General features: G+C 45.7%; 1 protein-coding gene across 8 annotated transcripts in view; it reads right to left on the bottom strand.

The window, feature by feature from the left end:
• Positions 1-19,688, bottom strand: part of SOX13 (SRY-box transcription factor 13) — a 94,196-nt gene that overhangs the window by 28,080 nt on the left and 46,428 nt on the right. For all 8 annotated transcript variants that reach the window (XR_014790645.1, XM_084853225.1, XM_084853221.1 and 5 more), the window contains exons 2-5: positions 9,241-9,448; positions 7,215-7,320; positions 6,414-6,500; positions 5,020-5,192 (exon numbers count right to left, since the gene is read on the bottom strand). Coding sequence is in view for 7 of the 8 variants with exons in the window: in XM_084853225.1 (XP_084709351.1) it covers positions 5,020-5,192; positions 6,414-6,500; positions 7,215-7,320; positions 9,241-9,447 (573 nt within the window). In the remaining variant the exon portion in view is untranslated. The remainder of the gene's footprint in view (positions 1-5,019; positions 5,193-6,413; positions 6,501-7,214; positions 7,321-9,240; positions 9,449-19,688) is intronic.

The raw sequence follows: 19,688 nt of genomic DNA, 5'->3' as shown, positions 1-19,688 counted from the left end.
CCTGCATAAAAGAGTTAAGCTATAAAAATTAAATAGTCTTTAAGGTTTCACAGGACACTTGGTCTTTGCTGCAATGGAATACCACAATGACTATATGTCCAGTTTCTTATTATTCTTGAAACAGCAAGTTCTAAAGTATACTACAGGAGCAGGCAACTTGTTCAGTACTAAGAGCAGGTTTCCCCAACCTGGTGCCCTCCAGATGTGTTTATTTTTATTTATTTTATTTATTAAATTTATTAATCGCCCATCTGGCTGGTCACCCAGCCACTCTGGGCGATGTACAACCCACCATAAAACAATTTAAAACAATAAAATTTTACCATAATTTTTTTTTTTTTAAATACCCTAACCCACCCCAAATGCCTGCCTGAACAACCATGTTTTTAATGCACGACGGAAGCTCATTAAAGAGGGGGCATGACGGAGTTCCCTAGGGAGGGAGTTCCACAGAGTGGGGGCCACCACAGAGAAGGCCCTCTCCCTCGTCCCCACCAGTCTAGCTGTCCTGGCTGATGGGACAGAGAGAAGGCCATCTGAGGCTGATCTTGTTAAGCGGCCTGTCTGGTGTTGCTGGAGGCGCTCCTTAAGGTAGGCTGGGCCGGAACCATATAGGGTTTTAAAGGTCAAAACCAACACCTTGAATTTGGCCCGGAAAACAACTGGTAACCTATATAACCTATAACCGTCTTCAAGGGTAACCCCACGTAGAGCGCATTACAGTAGTCTAAACGAGAGGAGACCAGGGCATGTACTACCGATGGGAGCAGATGGTCGGGAAGGAAGGGGCGCAGCCGCCGTATCAGATGGAGTTGATACAGCGCTGTCCGGCTCACAGCTGACACCTGAGCCTCCATGGACAGCTGGGAGCCCAAAATGACCCCCAGGCTGCGGACCTGGTCTTTCAAGGGTAGCCGTACCCCATTCAACACCAGGTCAACATCCCCCAGCCTCCTCTTGTCTCCCACCAAAAGTACCTCGGTCTTGTCAGGGTTCAGCTTCAGCTTATTCCTCCCCATCCAGCCACTCACCGTCTCCAGACATTTGGACAGGGATTCTATGGCCAACCTTGGTGAAGATTTGAATGAGAGGTAGAGCTGCGTGTCATCCACATATTGATGACACTGCACCCCAAACCTCCTGATGATAGCCCCCAGCGGCTTCACATAGATGTTAAATAGCATCGAGGAGAGGATGGAACCCTGTGGCACCCCACAAGTAAGTGGCCACGGGTCCGAAACCTCCTCTCCCAGTGCTACCCTCTGGTAGCTGCCAGAGAGGAAGGACCGGAACCACCGCAATACAGTGTCTCCAGTGCCCAACCCCTCCAGGCGGTCCAGGAGGATACCGTGGTCAACGGTATCAAAAGCCGCTGAGAGGTCGAGGAGAACAAGGAAGGAGCATTCACCCCTATCCAGAGCCCTCCTCATATCATCCACCAAGGCGACCAAGGCCGTTTCTGTCCCATGCCCAGGCCTGAAGCCCGACTGAAATGGGTCTAGATAATCAGTTTCTTCCAAGTGTGCCTTCAACTGCACCGCCACCACCCGCTCAATCACCTTGCCCAAAAATGGCAGATTTGAGACTGGGCGAAAATTGTTCAGAACTTGAGGATCCAAGGAGGGCTTCTTTAAGAGCGGTCTTATCACTGCCTCCTTGAGGGCTGATGGCATCACTCCCTCCTCAAGGGAGGCGTTCACCACCGCCTTGATCCCCTCACCCAGTCTCTCTCTGCAGCTCATAATGAGCCAAGATGGGCAAGGATCAAGTAAGCAGGTGGTCGGCCTTACAGATGAAAGCACCTTGTCCACTTCATCAGGAGGAAGAAGCTGGAACCGATCCCACAAAACCGGTTTGCCACAGGCCGCCTCTTGCTCACTAACTGTATCCACAGTGTGCAGAGTAACACACCTAATCTGATCAATTTTATCTGCAAAGTGCCTTGCCAAAGCCTCACAGGAGGCCTTAGAATGCTCCAGTGGTTCCGGAGCCACAGGACCGACCAGGCTCCGGACCACTTGGAACAGCCTCCTGGGACAGCACTCTGCAGACGCGATGGAGGCAGCATAATATTCCTTTTTTGCTGCCTTCACCGCCACGTGATAGGCTGAAGATACAGCTCTAGCCCGTGTCTGATCGTCTTTGGAGCGAGACTTCCGCCACCGGCACTCTAGCCGTCTCACCTCCTGTTTCAGAGCTCGTAACCGCGGATTGAACCATGGTGCAGTCCGAGCCCTGTTCAGGGGGAGAGGGCGTTTCGGAGCCACCCGATCTAATGCCCCAGTGATTGTGGCATTCCAGCCACCCACCACGGTCTCGACCGAGTGGCCGTTGGCATGCTCCAGAGAATCCCCAAGCGCGTTCAGGAATCCATTTGGATCCATAAGACGCCTGGGGCGGACCATTTTAATGGGTCCTCCACCCCTGCGGAGGGGTTGTGGAACCGAGAAGTCCAACATCACCAGATAGTGATCTGACCATGACAAGGGGGTGGTGGATATACCCCCAACTTCCAGATCACTCCCCGCTTCTCCAGAAACAAACACAAGGTCTAGTGCATGACCGGCTACATGGGTGGGCCCAGTTAGAATATGGTGCAGCTCCCAGGAGGCCATGGTCTCCATGAAGTCCCGAGGTGCTCCTGTGAGGATGGCCTCCGGATGTACGTTGAAGTCCCCCAACACCAGTAAGTTAGGGGACTGTACACGCACATCAGAGACCACCTCAAGCACCTCGGCCAGGGAGTCAGTCGTGCAGCGGGGTGGACGGTACACGAGCAGAATCCCCAGACTGCCCTTCGGGCCCAACCTCCAGTACATGCACTCAGCAACCTTGGTCTCCCAGAGAGGGGGTCTGGTGAAGACCAAGGACTCTCGGTAGATAACAGCCACTCCCCCTCCCCGATCCCCAGCCCTCGGCTGCTGTGCATACGAAAATCCAGCTGGACACATGGCTGCAAGGGTTGGAGCAGCAGCCTCGGCCAGCCAGGTCTCCGTAATACATGCCAGGTCTGCACCCTCATCCAGGATCATGTCATGGATGAGGGAGGTTTTCTGGGTAACAGACCTGGCATTGCAGAGCAGCAAACGAAGGCCAGAAGATGGGGTCACGCCTCCCCCAGCCATCCTTTGGCTCTGGACAGGCCCAGAGCAGGGGACAGATACTACACATCTCTCCCTTGTTCCCCTTACCTGGCATGGCCTGCCCCTAGCGCTCCGCCAGCGCCTGCCGCCCAGCCTCGGTATGTTCTGGCCCCCAACACTCCCTCCACTGCCTCCATCAGGTGGACACATGCCCCCTCGCTCCCGCCTATCAGGCAGGCTACCCACCCCTAAAACCACAACAAAATCCCCCAGGAAAAAGAAAACACACACACAAAACAATTAAAAATCCCCTAAAAAATAATGCCAGGCCGGAGTCCACAGGGAAGGCCTGGTGGCGGTGGCGGCGGCGGCGCTGGCAGCAGGCCCAGCAGCAGCAAGCACGCCTCTTCCCCAGTGGTGGTGGTGGTGGCTTCTCCTGCAGGCCCTGGCTCTCCCAGGCCACCTCAGCCAGCCAGCTTATGTAGCCCCTCCAGGGAGGGGCATGTGGAGCAGCACAGCTGGCTCGGTACCTGGGGGCCTGGTCCTGCAGGGACTGGCGGTCTGCCAGGCAGAAGTCCACAGGGAAGGCCTGGTGGTGGTGGCAGCGGCGGCAGCAGCAGGCCCAGCGGCGGAAGCAGCAGGCCCAGCAGCGGCAAGCACGCCTCTTCCCCAGTGGTGGTGATGGTGGCTTCTCCTGCAGGCTGTGTTGGACTACAGCTGCTATTACCCCAGCAGCATTGGCTGTAGTCCAACATATCTGGAGGGCACCAGGTTGGGGAATGATGGCATGGGGCTATGTCAAATAGACCATAAACTGGAGGTGGCAATTAACTTGCACACAGTTATGAATAAGACTTTGTTTCTCATTTCAGAAACACGGCAGACATAAAGTACAGTTGATGTATATGTTGCACTTATTTTTCCATGTAACCGCTCAGAGATGTTGACTTTTAAAAACTGGGGAAATCTGAATTTACAGACTTGGAAATTATGACGACAGAAACATGGCTTGGGGGGTGTGTGTCTTTTACTTTTCTCGATGTTCCATATTGTTTCACAATTTTTCTCAATATTCCCATATAGCTAGATTGTTTTTTAATATGGGAATGTAAGGATTTCAACAAGTAACCATGCACAGAGATCTCTAAAAGGCACAGAGAAATCCATCGACACAGTTCACAAATCACTGAAAAGTAGTCATAATTGCACTTGACCCATTATAGTTCCATAGATATCGATTGGACTATATTTATTATTCATGTGGCCCATCTCAAGTAGTTTGTGGATTGAAACCTACACATGCAGGGAAAGTTATTTTCCCTGATAGCTGAGAAATAGGCATTCCCCACCCCCCAATACACTGACTTTGTGATAATGAGAAAATGAAATGGGATCCCAGAGTAGTTAATGTCTAAGGTTGTAACCCTATGCACATTTACCTGAGCACAGCAATGCATCAGCACACACCAGATCGCCCTGAGGATGTGCACAATTATAGCCAGCAAATCTTTTTGACTCCTGGCAATCCTATCTGTTTACACCAGCATTATCTCCCTGCATCACCATTAACCCATTATTGTATGAGGTTTACAAACTTGTTCACTCTGTACTGAGGTGCAGGTTCCCATTCTGAACATGTATTTGGTTTGTGTCATAAAGCATTTTCATGTGGGTGACCCCTAGCTTAGAACTCCCACACCGTAGTATAGTTAGCTGTACTATTTCCAAACTGTTTGCCTTTCCAGTATCATTTGGGGCAGGTACAGTCCTATTAAGCCTTTTTAGCTGTATGGTATCTAAGAACTGACAAGATCTCTTTTCAGGGTCATGCGGGGTCTTGAACGTTCCAGCCCTGCTATTTCGGCCACCTTCTGAAGACATATCCCAAAGGCTGAGAAGGGCAAATGCAATCCCCAAACAGTGTTTTGCTGCCTACCTGTTCCTGCTGCTGCCTGGCCAACTCCATTTGTTGCTGCTGCTTCTCAAACAACATAGCTGCCATGTTCTTCTGCTCTGAATGGGCTGTCAACAGCTGGTCCCGCAGGATAGACAGCTGGTTAATCATGACTAGCAGCTGCAACTCCTTCTCCGCCAGGCTTTCTTGGGTTCCTGGGATGTGCAAGAGCCCAAAGAGAAGAGAGAAGGAGGAATGGTTACATTTAGATCTGAAACATTATGGCTGTAGTTCTATGGTGCCTGAGAAGGCATCCCAGGGGCTGTAGGATTTTTCAGATCTCCCTCTCTTGAGGGTGGAGAGAGAGAAGAGAGGTCTGCCCTCAAAGAAGGAGACACTGCCTTGCAAGCCTCTTCCATGAGGTTGTGGAAAAGTCTACAGCTGGTGCTTGTCCAATGTCAGAGTTCTGACGCCAGAGAGCACAAAATAGAAGCGTACTGGGAGAGGCTGTGGATCCACAGATTCCGAAGCCCTCCCATGCTCTCGACACCTCTGGAACAGGAGCAACACTATGCCAGCCCTGGAGCTGGCATAGTTAATTCCCTTCCTGCTGGAGTCAATGGGAGAGAAAGAAAGAAAATGGCTGAAAAAGGCCAAATAAAAAGGTGGGGGGAAGCCATGCACCCCCATCTTCCTTCCACCCTGGCAGTGCAAGCCAACAGGGCAATGGAACAACCAGTTCCTCTGGTTCAGTTCCTCCCTCTCCCATAGAAGTGTTCTGCTAATCAATTAAGAGCTTAGTTTAGCTGAATGCAAATCTTTTGATTCATTAAAAGGGCGTCTCCAATAAATTAGGCAGCAGATTTTAGAATATTCTTTTTAATGAAGGTTTTAATGAACGTACTTCCAAAACCCACCATCTTAGAAGAGGCATTCCTTCTTCCCTCTCACATGAAAGGGTGATAGGTTTCTATAGTGACTATTGTTCCATATGCAGATGTATGCAAACATAACTGATAAATTAATAAAATAATACATTCAAACTCAGACCATGAATCAATTAAGATTTCTTTATTTGGGTGACAGCCCTACTGAAATCATGCATGAACAGTTTTGTGAATTATAGCCCAATTATACTAGAAGAGCGAGTTCTCATCAAAGACTAGACCACAAATTTCACAAGATACATGAGCTGATGGCTGGAAGCCACGTCTTGTATTTCAGTGCTTTTACATCCTCTATAATAAGGCAAAACTCTTTGCACTCTGATGACATGAATTTGATGACATTAGGGCTTCTGACGACTTAAATGATGTGAGGAAGAGAGGGGTTATGGATGCAAGATTTGCCCTCTCTATCCAATAGACCAAATTATGTCTGCTCTCTATGGTTGAGGGTTCTAAAGCAGTCACAGCCAAACGAAACTAATTGCTCACCTTTCACTTCTTTGGATTCCATGGGACTTTTCCCCAGAAGTCTCTCTTTCCAGTCACTGGACAGTAATTTCTCAATCGTTGGCATTACTGTTGCAATAAGAGAGTGCACAATATGCAAGTGGTTTTGTAGTTTGAAAAGAGAATGTTTCAGAAATCATTTGAAACAATGCATTCATAATACAGAATAACTACAAAAGAAGATGAGATCAGCTCAAAGAGGATAAATCTCCAAGGACAAATCCCTCAAAGGCCAAGATGGTCAAGGAAATTCATTCATTCATTCACAAGGTGTTCTTAGGCATCTGATTGACAAAAGCTATGGCTGAACATACATTCCCCCTGCTCCTATATACCTAATACTATTCACTCTTTAAGAGCATGATACTTGGCTAGACCGGCTGTTTGTTTTGATCTAGTATGAACATTCTAAAATTATTACATCTTTTCTAGTAAAACTATATCCATCTGCAGAAGCTAAGGTTCTACTCCAATAAGGAAGGGACAAAGGAATGTATATGCAGCTACCTTTCACTAAGTCAAACTGATTTTCTGTCCAGCCCAGGACCATCCATCCTCAATACTAGAACCTACACAAAATACCTCAAGGTCTTTCCAGCCCTGCAACTTGAGGGCCTTTAACTAGAGATGTCCAGGGACTGAATCTTGTCTCACGTGAATGCAACACCTGTGTGCCACTACACAATGATGCCTTCTTCTCAGAAAGAAGTGAAAAGAGGAAATCTGAAAGGGGGAGGGGGTACAGACAATGGGGAACACAATGGTGTGAAACATCCTTCCTACCTTCTTTTAAGTTTCTATTGAAATCCAATTTTTCCTGATTGCTAACTGCCAACTCGAATACAGGGTTCCTGGAATCTATTGCCTTGTCCACTGGTGATGTAGATTCCTGAAAGATAGTGAGCCACTGTCAATCACCAACAGCCTTCAGGAAATTAAAAAGGGAAGGATAACAGAGACCCTTATCTTCACAAAGTCTTCCTTTTATGCAGGGTGTGTCAGAGCATCCAGTAGTGAATGAGCTGCAGACCTGCTTGGTGAGTCGGGGGCTCATTTAACAGATGGGGAAATTAGTGAAAAGATTCCGTCCCACCCTACCTCACCAAAAATATTTTAAGACCACTACATATGGAAATAATTAAATTGCTGCAATGGGCTGGAGATCAGCCGTTAAACTAATGGTGAGGAAGAGAGAACACCTCAGTTAGTGGTCATGGCATTGGGAGGCTAAAGGCCAGTTGAGTAGAAGAGTGAGTAGACATCTTACACCTGTTCCCTCTTCTGGTTCTTCCCCCAATGGAAAGGTGTCTGGTTGAGCTTGCCCTCTGGTTGCGGGTGCTGAAGCTGAATGCCAGGTTGGTCCAAATTGCATTCTCTCTCATCTGTGATGAGGGAACTGCATAACCAAGACTTAGTGGAGGAACAGGGCGAAATTAATCTCTCCCAGCTTTGCCTTCCTGGATACTTGGTACAGCACCAACACAGACTCGAGGACTAGGCAGTGGTCCCTATATTCTAGAGATTCCATTCCCCCAGGCTTCCTGTTCATTTGAGTACCAATCTTGGGTGTAGGTATCTTGTGTTGAGAACTTGGCACAGATTAGACCTTCTCCTGATGTACTGCTCAGCCTGCTGCCCCCTGCTGCCCATCAGTCTCCCTGCATTGAGTCAAGGGAGATGGCCTCAGATCTGGTGTTGAGAAGTACCAGGATGTTTGTCCTGGGAGACCTTGGCATACATGCTGAAGTCACGGGCTCTGGGGCAACTCAGAACTTCATGGCTGCCATGGCAACACTGGGGCTGTCCCAATATATCACTGGCCTAACACATATAGCAAGACATCCCCTTCCTGGGCAAGGTGCTCAAGCAAGTGGTTGCTGATCAACTCCAGGCATTCTTGGATGAAACTGATTTCGTAGCTAAGTGTGACAGAGCACCTGCTTTACATGCAGAAGGTCCCAGGTTCAATCCCCAGCTTCTCCAGGTAGGGCTGGAAAAACTCCTACCTGAAACCTTGGAGAGCTGCTGCCAGTCAGTGTTGACAGTACTGGGCTAGATGGACCAATGGTCTGACTCAGTATAAGGCAGCTTCCTATGATCCTATGTTCACCTGTCCATTCAGAAGTCTCTTTCTATTGACACATGTTCAAGAGCCCAACAACACAGGATGCCGGAGACCTGTGAGTGGATCTCCCAATGTTGCCGTTTTTACTTCAAAATAGCCATTGAAGGGCTCTGATTTTGATTGGAGCAGTGGTACTGCAGGAAGGCTAAAGTGCTTTCATGAAAGCTGCCAGTTGCCCCCTGGAGATCACATATAGGCCAAGACAGTGGCTGTGTGGGGGGGGTTATTGGGAAAGTGGCAGGTGGGAAAAGGTTTTTTAAACTGCTGATGCAATGCTGCTAGTCTGATCAGACTTGGACTTTCTTGCAGCTGCTTTCATGGGACCATCAAAACATCAGGAGATGGGCCTCAGATCCACATTCACAGATACAAATGTAACACCCACTCAGGGCTGGCCTTACCATTAGGCAGTGTGAGGTGGCCACCACAGACAGCTGAGTTTGGGTGTCACAAAGGGGCAGCCAATTGTTATTTATTTATTATTTGTGTATTTTTAATGCCAGGGAAAAGGAGAAGTGGTTGTAGGGTTGGCTGCTCCGCCTTCGGCAGCAGAATGTCACGGGCCAGGTCCTAGTGGGATTCTACTTCTTTGCAGCCAGGCCCAGGCCACTTGACAGCAGAAAAAGTGGGGAGCCCTGCCTCAAGGAAAGGAGGCAAGAAAGAACCCAAGAGACTTTGCTCCACCTGTGGGAGGGTTGGGGGATCGACAACTTCACTTGGCGGTGATGGCGATTTGTGTGGTTTGACAGAGCCAGGCGTAGTGCTAGTTGCCTCCTCCTGCGTAGACTTGTAGCAGCTCTCGTTCTTCTCTTCTGTTTTAATAGCACAGTTCACCATGTTCCCAACTCCATTGAGCTCCAGCTGAGGAGAGGCAGGGCTCCTCATGGACATCCTGTAGGGAGGGTGAGAGACAAAAAGATTACCATGACAAGAAAAAAAAGAGAGGAGGTGGGCCGGCATTCATTCACTTTAGAAAAGTATCAGCTTTCCAAATGCCAAACAATGCACAACATGGTTTCCACAGAGGACAAGCTGCACGGATAATTAGATGGCTTCTTCTCACTAGAACATTTAAAGCCACATTCCACACTGTTTAAATCCAATGTGAGCTTTGGCACCCCTCAAAAGAGAATGTATGTATGTATGTACGTGTTTAAAAGCTCTTTTGTAAGCTCCCCTATGAATGCCAATTGGCCATTAAAGAAAGGGGTATAAATGTAAGAAACTGAACAGAATAGAATATGCCACCTTATCATACATTCAAGGTGGCTAACAATTCAAGCAACAGCAAAATTACAAAAGAAATAAAATTATAATAAAATTACAAGCCTAAAAATACCGCAAACATCAAACCAAAACCACAATAAAACAAAGCCCCCAAACCTAAATTACAAATATATGCTTTACTTTCTTTCTTTTTCCTCCTTAAAATTAAAAGGGAGCTGCTCTAATACACTTCCTCAGAGTTCTAAGGCCTTGGGGCTACCACAGATGAGTCATTCCTCCTTCCCACCATTAGTCTTGCCTCTTTAACAGTGTAATCCTATGCATGTCTACTTAGTACTAAGCCTCACTGAGGTCAATGGGGCTTACTTCTTGGTACTAAGTGTGTATTGGATTGCACCCTGAGAGGAAAGAAGTAGATCCAAACCTAAGTAAAGGACTAAGAGGGCTTCTATGGGGAGAGGTGCTTTCCAAGTTAGGCAAATCAAAGGCCATGGAAAGCTTTAAAGGTGAGCACCGGAGACTTAAAACTAACTACCAGAAACTAACCACCAACTAGTACTGGGCTCAGAAACTAACCACCAGCGAGTACAACTGCAGCAGAACTGGTTGAATATATTTGAACCTCACACTGTTTGTTAAAAAGCAAGTAAAACACGTTGCCCATGCTGCATCTGGAGCATCTTCAAAGCCCTGGAGCCTGCTTAAGAACCACACGTTCAGCACCTTGAGCTCTACGATGGAAGAAAGGCAGGCTATAAATGTATGAAGTAAATGAAATAATAAAATGGCATTTCCCAATGCAGGCACCTGTGTGGCTCTCCTGGCCTTCCCTTTACAACTGTTCGTTGTTTTGTTTTAACGCTTTTTCAGGGAGAATAGGAATGTCGCAAGGCTCCAGCCATCTGTCATCTTGATTTCTCCAGAGTGCCTTTACAGAAATTAAGATGGTGGGTGGCTAGAGCCTGAGTTGGTGCTGCACTTTGCAGTACCCCCAGCCATCATGGAACCCCTCACATTGATGCCTGGTAAGCTACTGGGGGAGGAGGGGAGAAGCAACCATGGGGACAGGGCAAGGAGAGCAGCAAAGTGATTGTGGCAGAGCAAGAAGGCCAGTGGAGCGACTGGGCCTGAGGAGGAGGAGGAGGAGACATACATGCGTGTAGGATGTATGAATGTATGTATGACATGTGGACAACACAATGCCTTTACTGCAGGTGCCATGAGTGCACTTCTGCCATCATAGTACAGTAGCCATTGCCCAGCTGACACTGGGAAGGGAAGCAAGAGGTTTAAATGATGAGGATGGGGAACAGGGATAGCTCTCCCCACAGGTCCTTCTCCCCATCACAGCCACACTCCCTTCAGCCTTCCAAACAACTGTCTGGTTGGTGGTGGGGGCATGATTTAAAATTGGGAACAAAATTAATTTTAGAATATTTTCTTTCTATTAGGATTTGGAGAATTCAATTTGCCTATCTTCTGTGAAATGGGTGTTCTGTTGGATTAGAAAAATATGTGTTCAAATGAGTGGTTTTGTGTTTTGGTGCTCTGACACTACTCAGTTTCTTTGGGAAGTTACTTGTCTCTAAGCCCCACCAGTTTGCCTTCTGTGAAATGGGTGTTTAGTCATGCTTTGTGGGGGTCAAAGTTGCAGTTTGCTATTTGGGGCTCAAACCCAACTTCTGCCTTGTACTTAGTTATTTGGGCAAGTTACTTGTCCTTTGTGACTAGCCACACAACCTACAACAGCCACTTTGTGGTGGTACCCATGACAGTTTCTCAGATTTCCAAATGTGCCCTTAGGTCCAAAAAGATTGAGGACCTCTGCCCTACAAGAACATCACATTGCTGGACTTTTAAAAAAAAGGAAAGGAAAGGAGAAAGGAAAAGCATGTGGAGATAAGACCAGGATTTGTTGTAAGAGAAAATTCCTGAATGAGGTATAGGACGTAGCCATGAAATGAAACAGCCATGTATACATTCTTTGTGCATGGCCATATACATACATGGTACATGCCTTTTCCTGCACAAAAGTGGTATCGATGTAGGGAAAATGTTACAGGCAAGCTGGCCCTCAGGGGCAACTTGTCTTGGGCCGCCCAGGTCTTTCAGAACCAGAACCAATACAATGCAACCACACAGCAATTTTCCAGTTACGCCAAGATAAAACAGCAGCAGAAGCACAAAGGGTTTGGGGCAAGAGCAGCCATTACAACTGGCCAAGTGCCACCATCACTGCCACTCGGAGCTCTGGAAAAGCGCAGGGCAGTAATTACATAACAAACAAAGCCTGTCTCAAGCTGTGAATTAATCAAACTGCTGAAAATAAAACCTTCCTCTCAGGAACTTCAGACAAAAGAAATGAAAACAACAGGGTTGGCTGGGTAATGAAAAGCCAGCACACTGAATACGGGACAAAAGGAAGTGGAACAATAGGGTGTTGGACAAAAGCAATAAAGTAAAGGGAAGTGTGACAGCTGAACAATGGCACACTGTGCACGCCAGAGTTTCTGATCTTAGCAGGGCTTTTTTATCTCGGTTCCCTGCCCTTCTCTGAACAAATCATTGTGCTTTTCAGGCTATTGGGTTTCCTTTGCCACTTGCTTTTTGGCTCCTACAGCCATTCCAGTCTGAAACCTGCGTCTTTCCATTTTTATCCCTGGTATGGTCCTATCCGTGCCGCAGCCCACCAGAGACCAAATAGATTCATCTTCTGGAGACAAAAGCCATCCATGTGTTGGGGAGGAGCACCGATAAGTGACAGGAACTCATCCCCCCACCACAAGAAGACATGCCAACAGCATTATGTAGTCTTTGGCTCTCACATCAGATGGCAACAAAGCAGGTCTCTCTGCCACTGGCATGACACTGCCAAAGGAGAGATTCTTTGGTCTCTATTTGCCTTGGTTGCTCCATGTTGTGTTCAAAGTGCTTGGCTAAGGTGTCTGAGCATCATGTTGGGCAATTTTAAAAAATTCCTTGTGAATGCAAAATAAGCGCACTTCGAAGCAGAGGGAGAAAAAATTAGGTGTCATGCAGGTTGATGTAGCGCATCTAAAACAACAAGAATTGTACTGATCCTCCTCAAGCTCAAACAGCAGAAAAAGGGATTAGCAGGGTCAGTATATGTGGCAGAACATATAATTAATAATAATAATAATATTAATATATATCAGTTACTTCACATACATTATCTCAGTAACAGAGATATGCATGTTTCCCCATAAATAAATCTCACTGTGTTCAATGGAGCTTACCCCAAAATTAAGTGTACATAAGATTGCAACCTATGAGCAATATTATTGTACCCCAATTGCAGGTTGAGAGATATTGAGGAAAAGACATAGTTGTTTGCTAAAGTTTATTGCAGAAGTGAGATATGAGCAAGAGACTTCCTCATTCACAGCTTATAGCCACTACAGCAACATTCCCCAATGTGATGCCTTCCAGCTGTTTTGGATTACAATTCCCAGCATTCCTGACCACTGGCCATGCTGGCTGGGGCTGATGGGAATTGAGAGGTCACCAAGTTGGTGACACACACCTAGAGGTCACCATGTTGTGGAAGGCTACACTACAGTATTATTTAAATGCATTTGTGTAAAGCATTTATTTATTTATTTATTTCTATACTGCCCAATAGCCGAAGCTCTCTGGGCGGTTCACAAAAATTAATATTCTGCCTTTCCCATACATTTAAGATCACTATAAGCAGCTCTCAGCAGGCAGCAAGAACTTCCCAAACGAAGTTATGGCACAAATGGCACATGCCATACCTCTAGTGCAGCATTAAACTGGAGAACCACCAGCAGTGCAGGAAGCAACCATCGTGGCATACTCTATGACAGATTACATTGGGTGAGAGACTGAGCATTCATTTCAATAAGCAGCACAATAGACTTCATAAGGAAATTATAATAGAGTATTCTGTATTCTCAGTGAGCATGCAAAAGCTTTGAATATGTGGTTGGACTCCACATTCGCTCTCTACCGATGTGCATTAACCTGCTATGGATCTAAGTTAACCATTGTATAAGAACTTGAGAAGTATGACCTCAGGTCTTCCCCACAGGACTTACTGCAGTGTGGGCTGTTTCCCTTGCCACATTCCCATCCAAGTTGTGATAAATGTGAACTAGATGAGGATTGACTGCCTCTTAGGCACACATTTCTCCTTAAGAAAATATCAGATCTGAATGCTCATAAATGCCAACCAGGAGCATATATTAGCTGGCCACAGATTCTAAGGCTACACCGCATCAAAGTTTTGCACACACAACACGGAGTCCTGGTATGTATAATATCTGGATCACTGCTATTCTTCATCTACCTTGGGAAGGATGGACACCTGCTGAAGGTAATCACCAATGCTAGCCATATGGAATAATACATATTTGCTTGGAGTCTCCTATTTGTGCGAGTGCTCAATTAAACTACCAGAAAATCCATACCCATCCCAAACAACCACCATAGGTCTGATCTCCAGAGCTACATTGTCTACATCAGCGATGGGTAACATGAGATCCATACGCCATATGTGGCCTCCTCTGGCTGTTTTTGCCCTGCCGAATTTGCCACCACAGCGACAGCAAAAAGCAATTTGTCAAAGAAACAAGGAATACTGGAAGCGTGCTCCTGGAAGCATGATACTGCTTTTAAACCAGACATGCACTGCCGGCATTCCTCGTTTCCTTGAAAAATCACATTTTTCACTACTGCAGCAAATTTGGAGTTGGGGGCAGGTTGCAGCCCCTGGTGGGTTGGGGGAGACAATACAGCCTCCAACCACTGGATGCTGCCCACCCCTAGTTGGGACTGGGGAGATCCGGGTTCTAGTCCCCATTCAGCCACGAAGCTCTCTGGGTGACTTTGGGCCAGTCACTGACTCTCAGCATCACCTACCTCACAGGGCTGTTGCGAAGACAAAATGAGGAGGATAAAATGGGGGGACCATGTAAGCCATGGGCTCCTTGCAAGAGGAAAAAAAGTGGGATATAGACGTAATAATGAATTTAATAATAAAATAGTAAAAGTGGAGATCATTATTCAGTTGTGCCACATATGCTGACCCTGCTAATCCCCTGTTCTGTTCTTCTCAATCTCTGAAGACTTCTCAATCTTAGCTGTGAGTTTATTCAACAAGGATACCAAGGGTGGGATGTGGATGTTTCTACTGTTGTTTTGCCATCAGCTTCTCCTTTATCCCTTTTAGGCTTACTGTTACTAAGGTGGTGTCAGTTAACGAGATAGGGCCAAACTACGGGTTACAATAAATACACTTTTTAAAAGTGTGCTCGATAGTGGCCACTTATGCATTGCTAAAAGAGGACACAGATTTGCATAACATTTGCATATGCTAGCTTATATATATGTAAATTTAGAAATAATTGCTATAATATAAATAGAAATACAATACACTTCACCCTAGCGGGGAAGATTATGACTAGGTGACTTGTGTGCCTGCTCAGTCTGCTCTCCAGGTGCTAACTGTGGATGGGCAACTTGAAGGCTCAGCTCTTCCTTCTGAAGGCTCTTTATCTTTAAACCTGACTTGAACTGGACAGCCCTTCAAACAGAGAATGCCTTCCAACAGAGGACTGTCCTCTGAAAGTATGACACACAGCCACCTTAGTTTAAATTGGTTACTCTTATTTTGAAGAAAAAGCTTCTATGGGCCCCCACTTCAGAATGTGCTTCTGATTCAGACTTTTCATGCGCTCTCTCTCTCTCACACACACACACACACACACACACATGCACACACACAAAGCTGCTAGTTACCACCACCTTTGATCCGGAGACATCAACTTCAGTTGTCCCAATAGTGCTATACATCAGGGCAGACTCTCCATTAGGGAGACCAAAGTTTGCAGTAAACCAGGGTTGCTAAACCTATCTGGCTACATTTGCAAATATACCATATATGCTTGCAACATACAGACCTCCAAGCAAAGTTCAGCTTTAGGAGTTAGTCCCTCTTTTTCTGTATACAAGGGATGTTGGCAGGGAAACAGCCCACACTGAAATAAATTGTGTGTGGAGGGCCTGAGGCCATCTTTCTCAAGTTATCATACAATTCATTTTACAGAAGAGCTCAAAGAATCTGCTGAAGGTCAGAGTAAGAGAAATAAATGTAAAAAAAGATCTTCAGGGCACCCTGTCCTGCAAAGATACAATGAGCAGAGATGAAAATGAACCGAGCATAAAGAAACCCATGCTTTTGTTCCAGTCCTTATTACTTCAGAAACCCTGTTGAATGCATAACCCCATTATGCCGAGGGGGGAAGAAAGCCATATTCTTGTTGCAGGTCTCGCTTGCTCGCTCACTGGTATGCAGCCATGTAAGAGGGCTGCATTGTCATCCGGACAATGAAGGAATCAAGAACAATCAGTTGGTGGTGAGCTGAAAATGTATTCATTTTAAAAGAGCACACAAAAGGAAAGTTCCAATCCTCTGGCGGGTCAGATTCCTATTGTACTTAACCTTTTGGTACCACTGGAAGTTTACTCCCAAAATGGGTTCGTTACTTTAATAGGTATCTCTTTGAAAGGCGACCCATTGTATTCTTATTACATGGTTTGCTGAACAAAAATACAGCCTTGTTACAAGGCTTGTTCCAGCGATGGGCCCGTTCCCCGTTCTAACAGTCTCAGGTAGTTACCTGAAAAGGGGGGGGGGGTCTGAACAGCAAACAATGGGAACAGGGACAATTGGCCTTCTACATGGAAACGGGTCTTCCTGTAATAGGTCTTTTTTTTTTAATGTTTCCTTCTCTTGCACTGGATAGGAGGGCTAAGCAAAGCTTGAAGTCTGCTAACATGCAAGACAAAGAGAGAGAGATGAGACCAAGAATTTAGCAAGTTGCAAAGAGAAATTGTCATCTATGTATGAGCAATTCAGATGAGACCTTCATGAGGATAGGATTATAAACGTCAGCTCACTCAAAGCTGTATTCTGAAGTCACTGCTTATCAACATGTAGTAAGGCCACATTCAATAGTCAGATTGTTAATTTTACTTGCATTTCAGCACTGCGTGTATCAAATTCTCAAGAGACCTAATCATTCTGATGTGATAGTGACACGATGCAATTTGATAAACTGACCTACCCAAAGTAGCCCTGAGCTAATGCTGAACCTAACTGTGAAAACAGCCCTATACAGAGAGATGAGCCTGTGCTTCACTGGAAGGACAATGTTATTACCAACTTCTAAATCCAACACCTAACACTATGTCTTACTTACACATCACTGGGATCTTTATCTCAAAGAACCTTGTCCCTGGAGGTGGATCTATATCTGGTCGGAATAACCACCGAGAATAATCAAAGCAGGATCAATTTTTCTGTAAGCCCCAAAACTGAAATCTTGCGATGGCGCCAGTCTCTCTCAACAGTGGCTGCGCAACTTCTTTCTCCCTCAATTGTTATTTCTTTGTGGCATACATCCTGCTATTCTCTCTCTCTGCACTGCCACCCTTCCTGGCTAAAACCGAACTCTCTCTCTCCTGTTTAATCTGCAGGAGTGGCTCCAGTGCCAGCAGCAAAAATAGCTGCCCTGGGACTGGCCCCATGTGAAAACGTATAGACCTGAAATCAGGAAATGCCACCTTCTTGGGCTGGGTAGAATCTTCAACAAACCTAAGCCACATCCATATATGGGTTCTAAATCAAAGAGACAGGATTGCTGCAACCACAAACTGTTGTGATCAATGAGAACTAACCCTCTAATTTTGCTGGCTTCACGTCTGCAATCAATGGCACCTCAAACAGATTTGGATGGAACAAGATCCAAGGATCAGATTAAGCTTTCCCAATAAGGAATGAGTATGCGATTACTGCCCTCTTTTAGATGATTACATTTTGACAGACTAGTTCTAAAAGTATCCTCTTTTACTGTGTATTGATAATACTGGCTTTTATGTATTTCAGACAACATAAAATCATGATGAGTAAGGCACAATTGCAAATATGTAAACTTTAAAGCTAGGGAAATATTAAAGCCCTGGCGATAATTGAAGGAGCTGCCATCACAGTCTTCTGTACAGCCTTGGGGTAGGAAGAGCTGTGTGACTAGGTAATTGTGTAATGAGAAGTCATATTCTGCAATAAGGCTCAATTGTCCATACAGATGGACAGTCAGGTAGGTAGAGTAGAATTTGATGATCCACCGGCATCTTGGCCATATTGGACTGTACACTAGACAATGTTTCAAGCAGCTGTCTCTGTGTTTCTATTCATTTCAAGCATAAAGCTTTTCTTCTGCCAGCACCCATTAGTCCCATTAGTTCCCAATAGTCCACTGAATGTTCAACAGTGAGGGAAATGCAGCAAGGCACACACACTGGTGGGGGCCTTTTGCTTAAGCAGGTACTAGTAAGTGCAGACCCCTTGTCCAATTCTTAGCTGGGGCAGGACAACCTCTGTGCTCCAGTTCTTGAGGGATGCATTTCACCACAACTGGATTATTGGTTTGAGCTGCTAAAACATACTGAGGGGCAGTTTACTTTTAGTGCACCAACTGCAGACTTCATGTTATCACACTTTGCCCGTGTCAGAATCAAAACCTTTGGTTCTAGAGCGTCTACATCAGTCTTCCTCAAATGGGTGCCTTCCAGATGTGCTGTAGTACAATTCACATCATCCTCCAGCCAGCAGGCTATTAGTCAGGCAGGCTGGGGGTGATGGGAGTTGTAGTCCAACACATCTGGAAGGCGCCGGGCTGGGGAAGGCTGGTCTACATATTTTGGCTCAGGATGCATCTCAACATCAAATAAAAATCACCAAAAAAAGCTCATTCCTACTCTGATTCCTTGCCCCACCTCCTACCAGGTCAAAGTAAAACAGAACTGGGAATGTACAAGAATTTTGTTTGCAATCCTGAATGCCATCAGAAGCAATTTTTTGAGAAATGTTCACAAATTTCCAAATTTGTGACTGTGTTTAAAACATGAGTTATTTTTTTTAAAATACACATGTTCACACTTCAGTCAATGGGGGGGAAGTGCACAGTTTTGAAAAATACACACAGAAATGTGTACTTTTCCCATTCAAGCAAGCTGAAAAACTGGTCAAAAATTAAAACGGGAGCAAGCTGAAACACACTTCAAGGTAATTTTTAGAGAATTTAGCTGAGCTCGAAAATCGCTGGCTCTCCCATCCATAAAGAGAACTATGTAGCATATTAAAGAATGGATACATATTAAAGAAGGCACATCCTTGCTATGTCCAGAGATCATTTCTGCAACAGCTTCTTAAGGATCAGTTCTAGGTGGGAGTGATTGATTCCTTTCTTGCATTCCAATGCATCCTGTTGTAGTTGTTTAGAATATACACAACTTGCCTTTCAAATAATATCCTCTAAGGTGGCTAACTCGATCTATTAGAAGCAATATAAAACAATCAAAAAGCATACCAAAATTTTAAAACACTTGGTAAAATCCAGTTAGTAGCCACAATAACCAGAGCAGTAGAAACAGGAGATAAAGGTAATGAGGGCAGCCCAAAAGTTCTCCAGAAGGGGGCCATCTTTGCCTGGCAGCTAAAAGCCAGTAAGAAAGGAGCAAGGTAAACTCCCCTGGGGAAAGAGTTTCACAGCTTTGGTGTCACTGTAGAGAAGACCCTTTTTTGTGTGTTTTAAATGATGCGGGGACAGGACACACAGGACGTTCAATATACCCAACTTCATTTTATTTCCCCTTCCTGTCCATGTTCAGAATCTCACATCTTCCCAATTATGGGAGGTTGATCATTAACGAACATTTCATGAATTTTGTTCCAGAGCACTGACAGCAAAAAAAATAATTTGTAATGAGTATATTGATGCTATGGTTTGTGCAGTATCAGATTTGTGGTGTAGCCAGAGGCTATGGGGTGTGGCTGAATGATGTGAAGGACAGCTCACTGT

Source organism: Heloderma suspectum, chromosome 4 (assembly GCF_057233095.1).
Source record: "Heloderma suspectum isolate Gila_16-S chromosome 4, 16-S_ref, whole genome shotgun sequence".
Taxonomy (NCBI): Eukaryota; Metazoa; Chordata; class Lepidosauria; order Squamata; family Helodermatidae; genus Heloderma; species Heloderma suspectum.
This window is presented reverse-complemented; position numbering and strand designations above follow the sequence as displayed.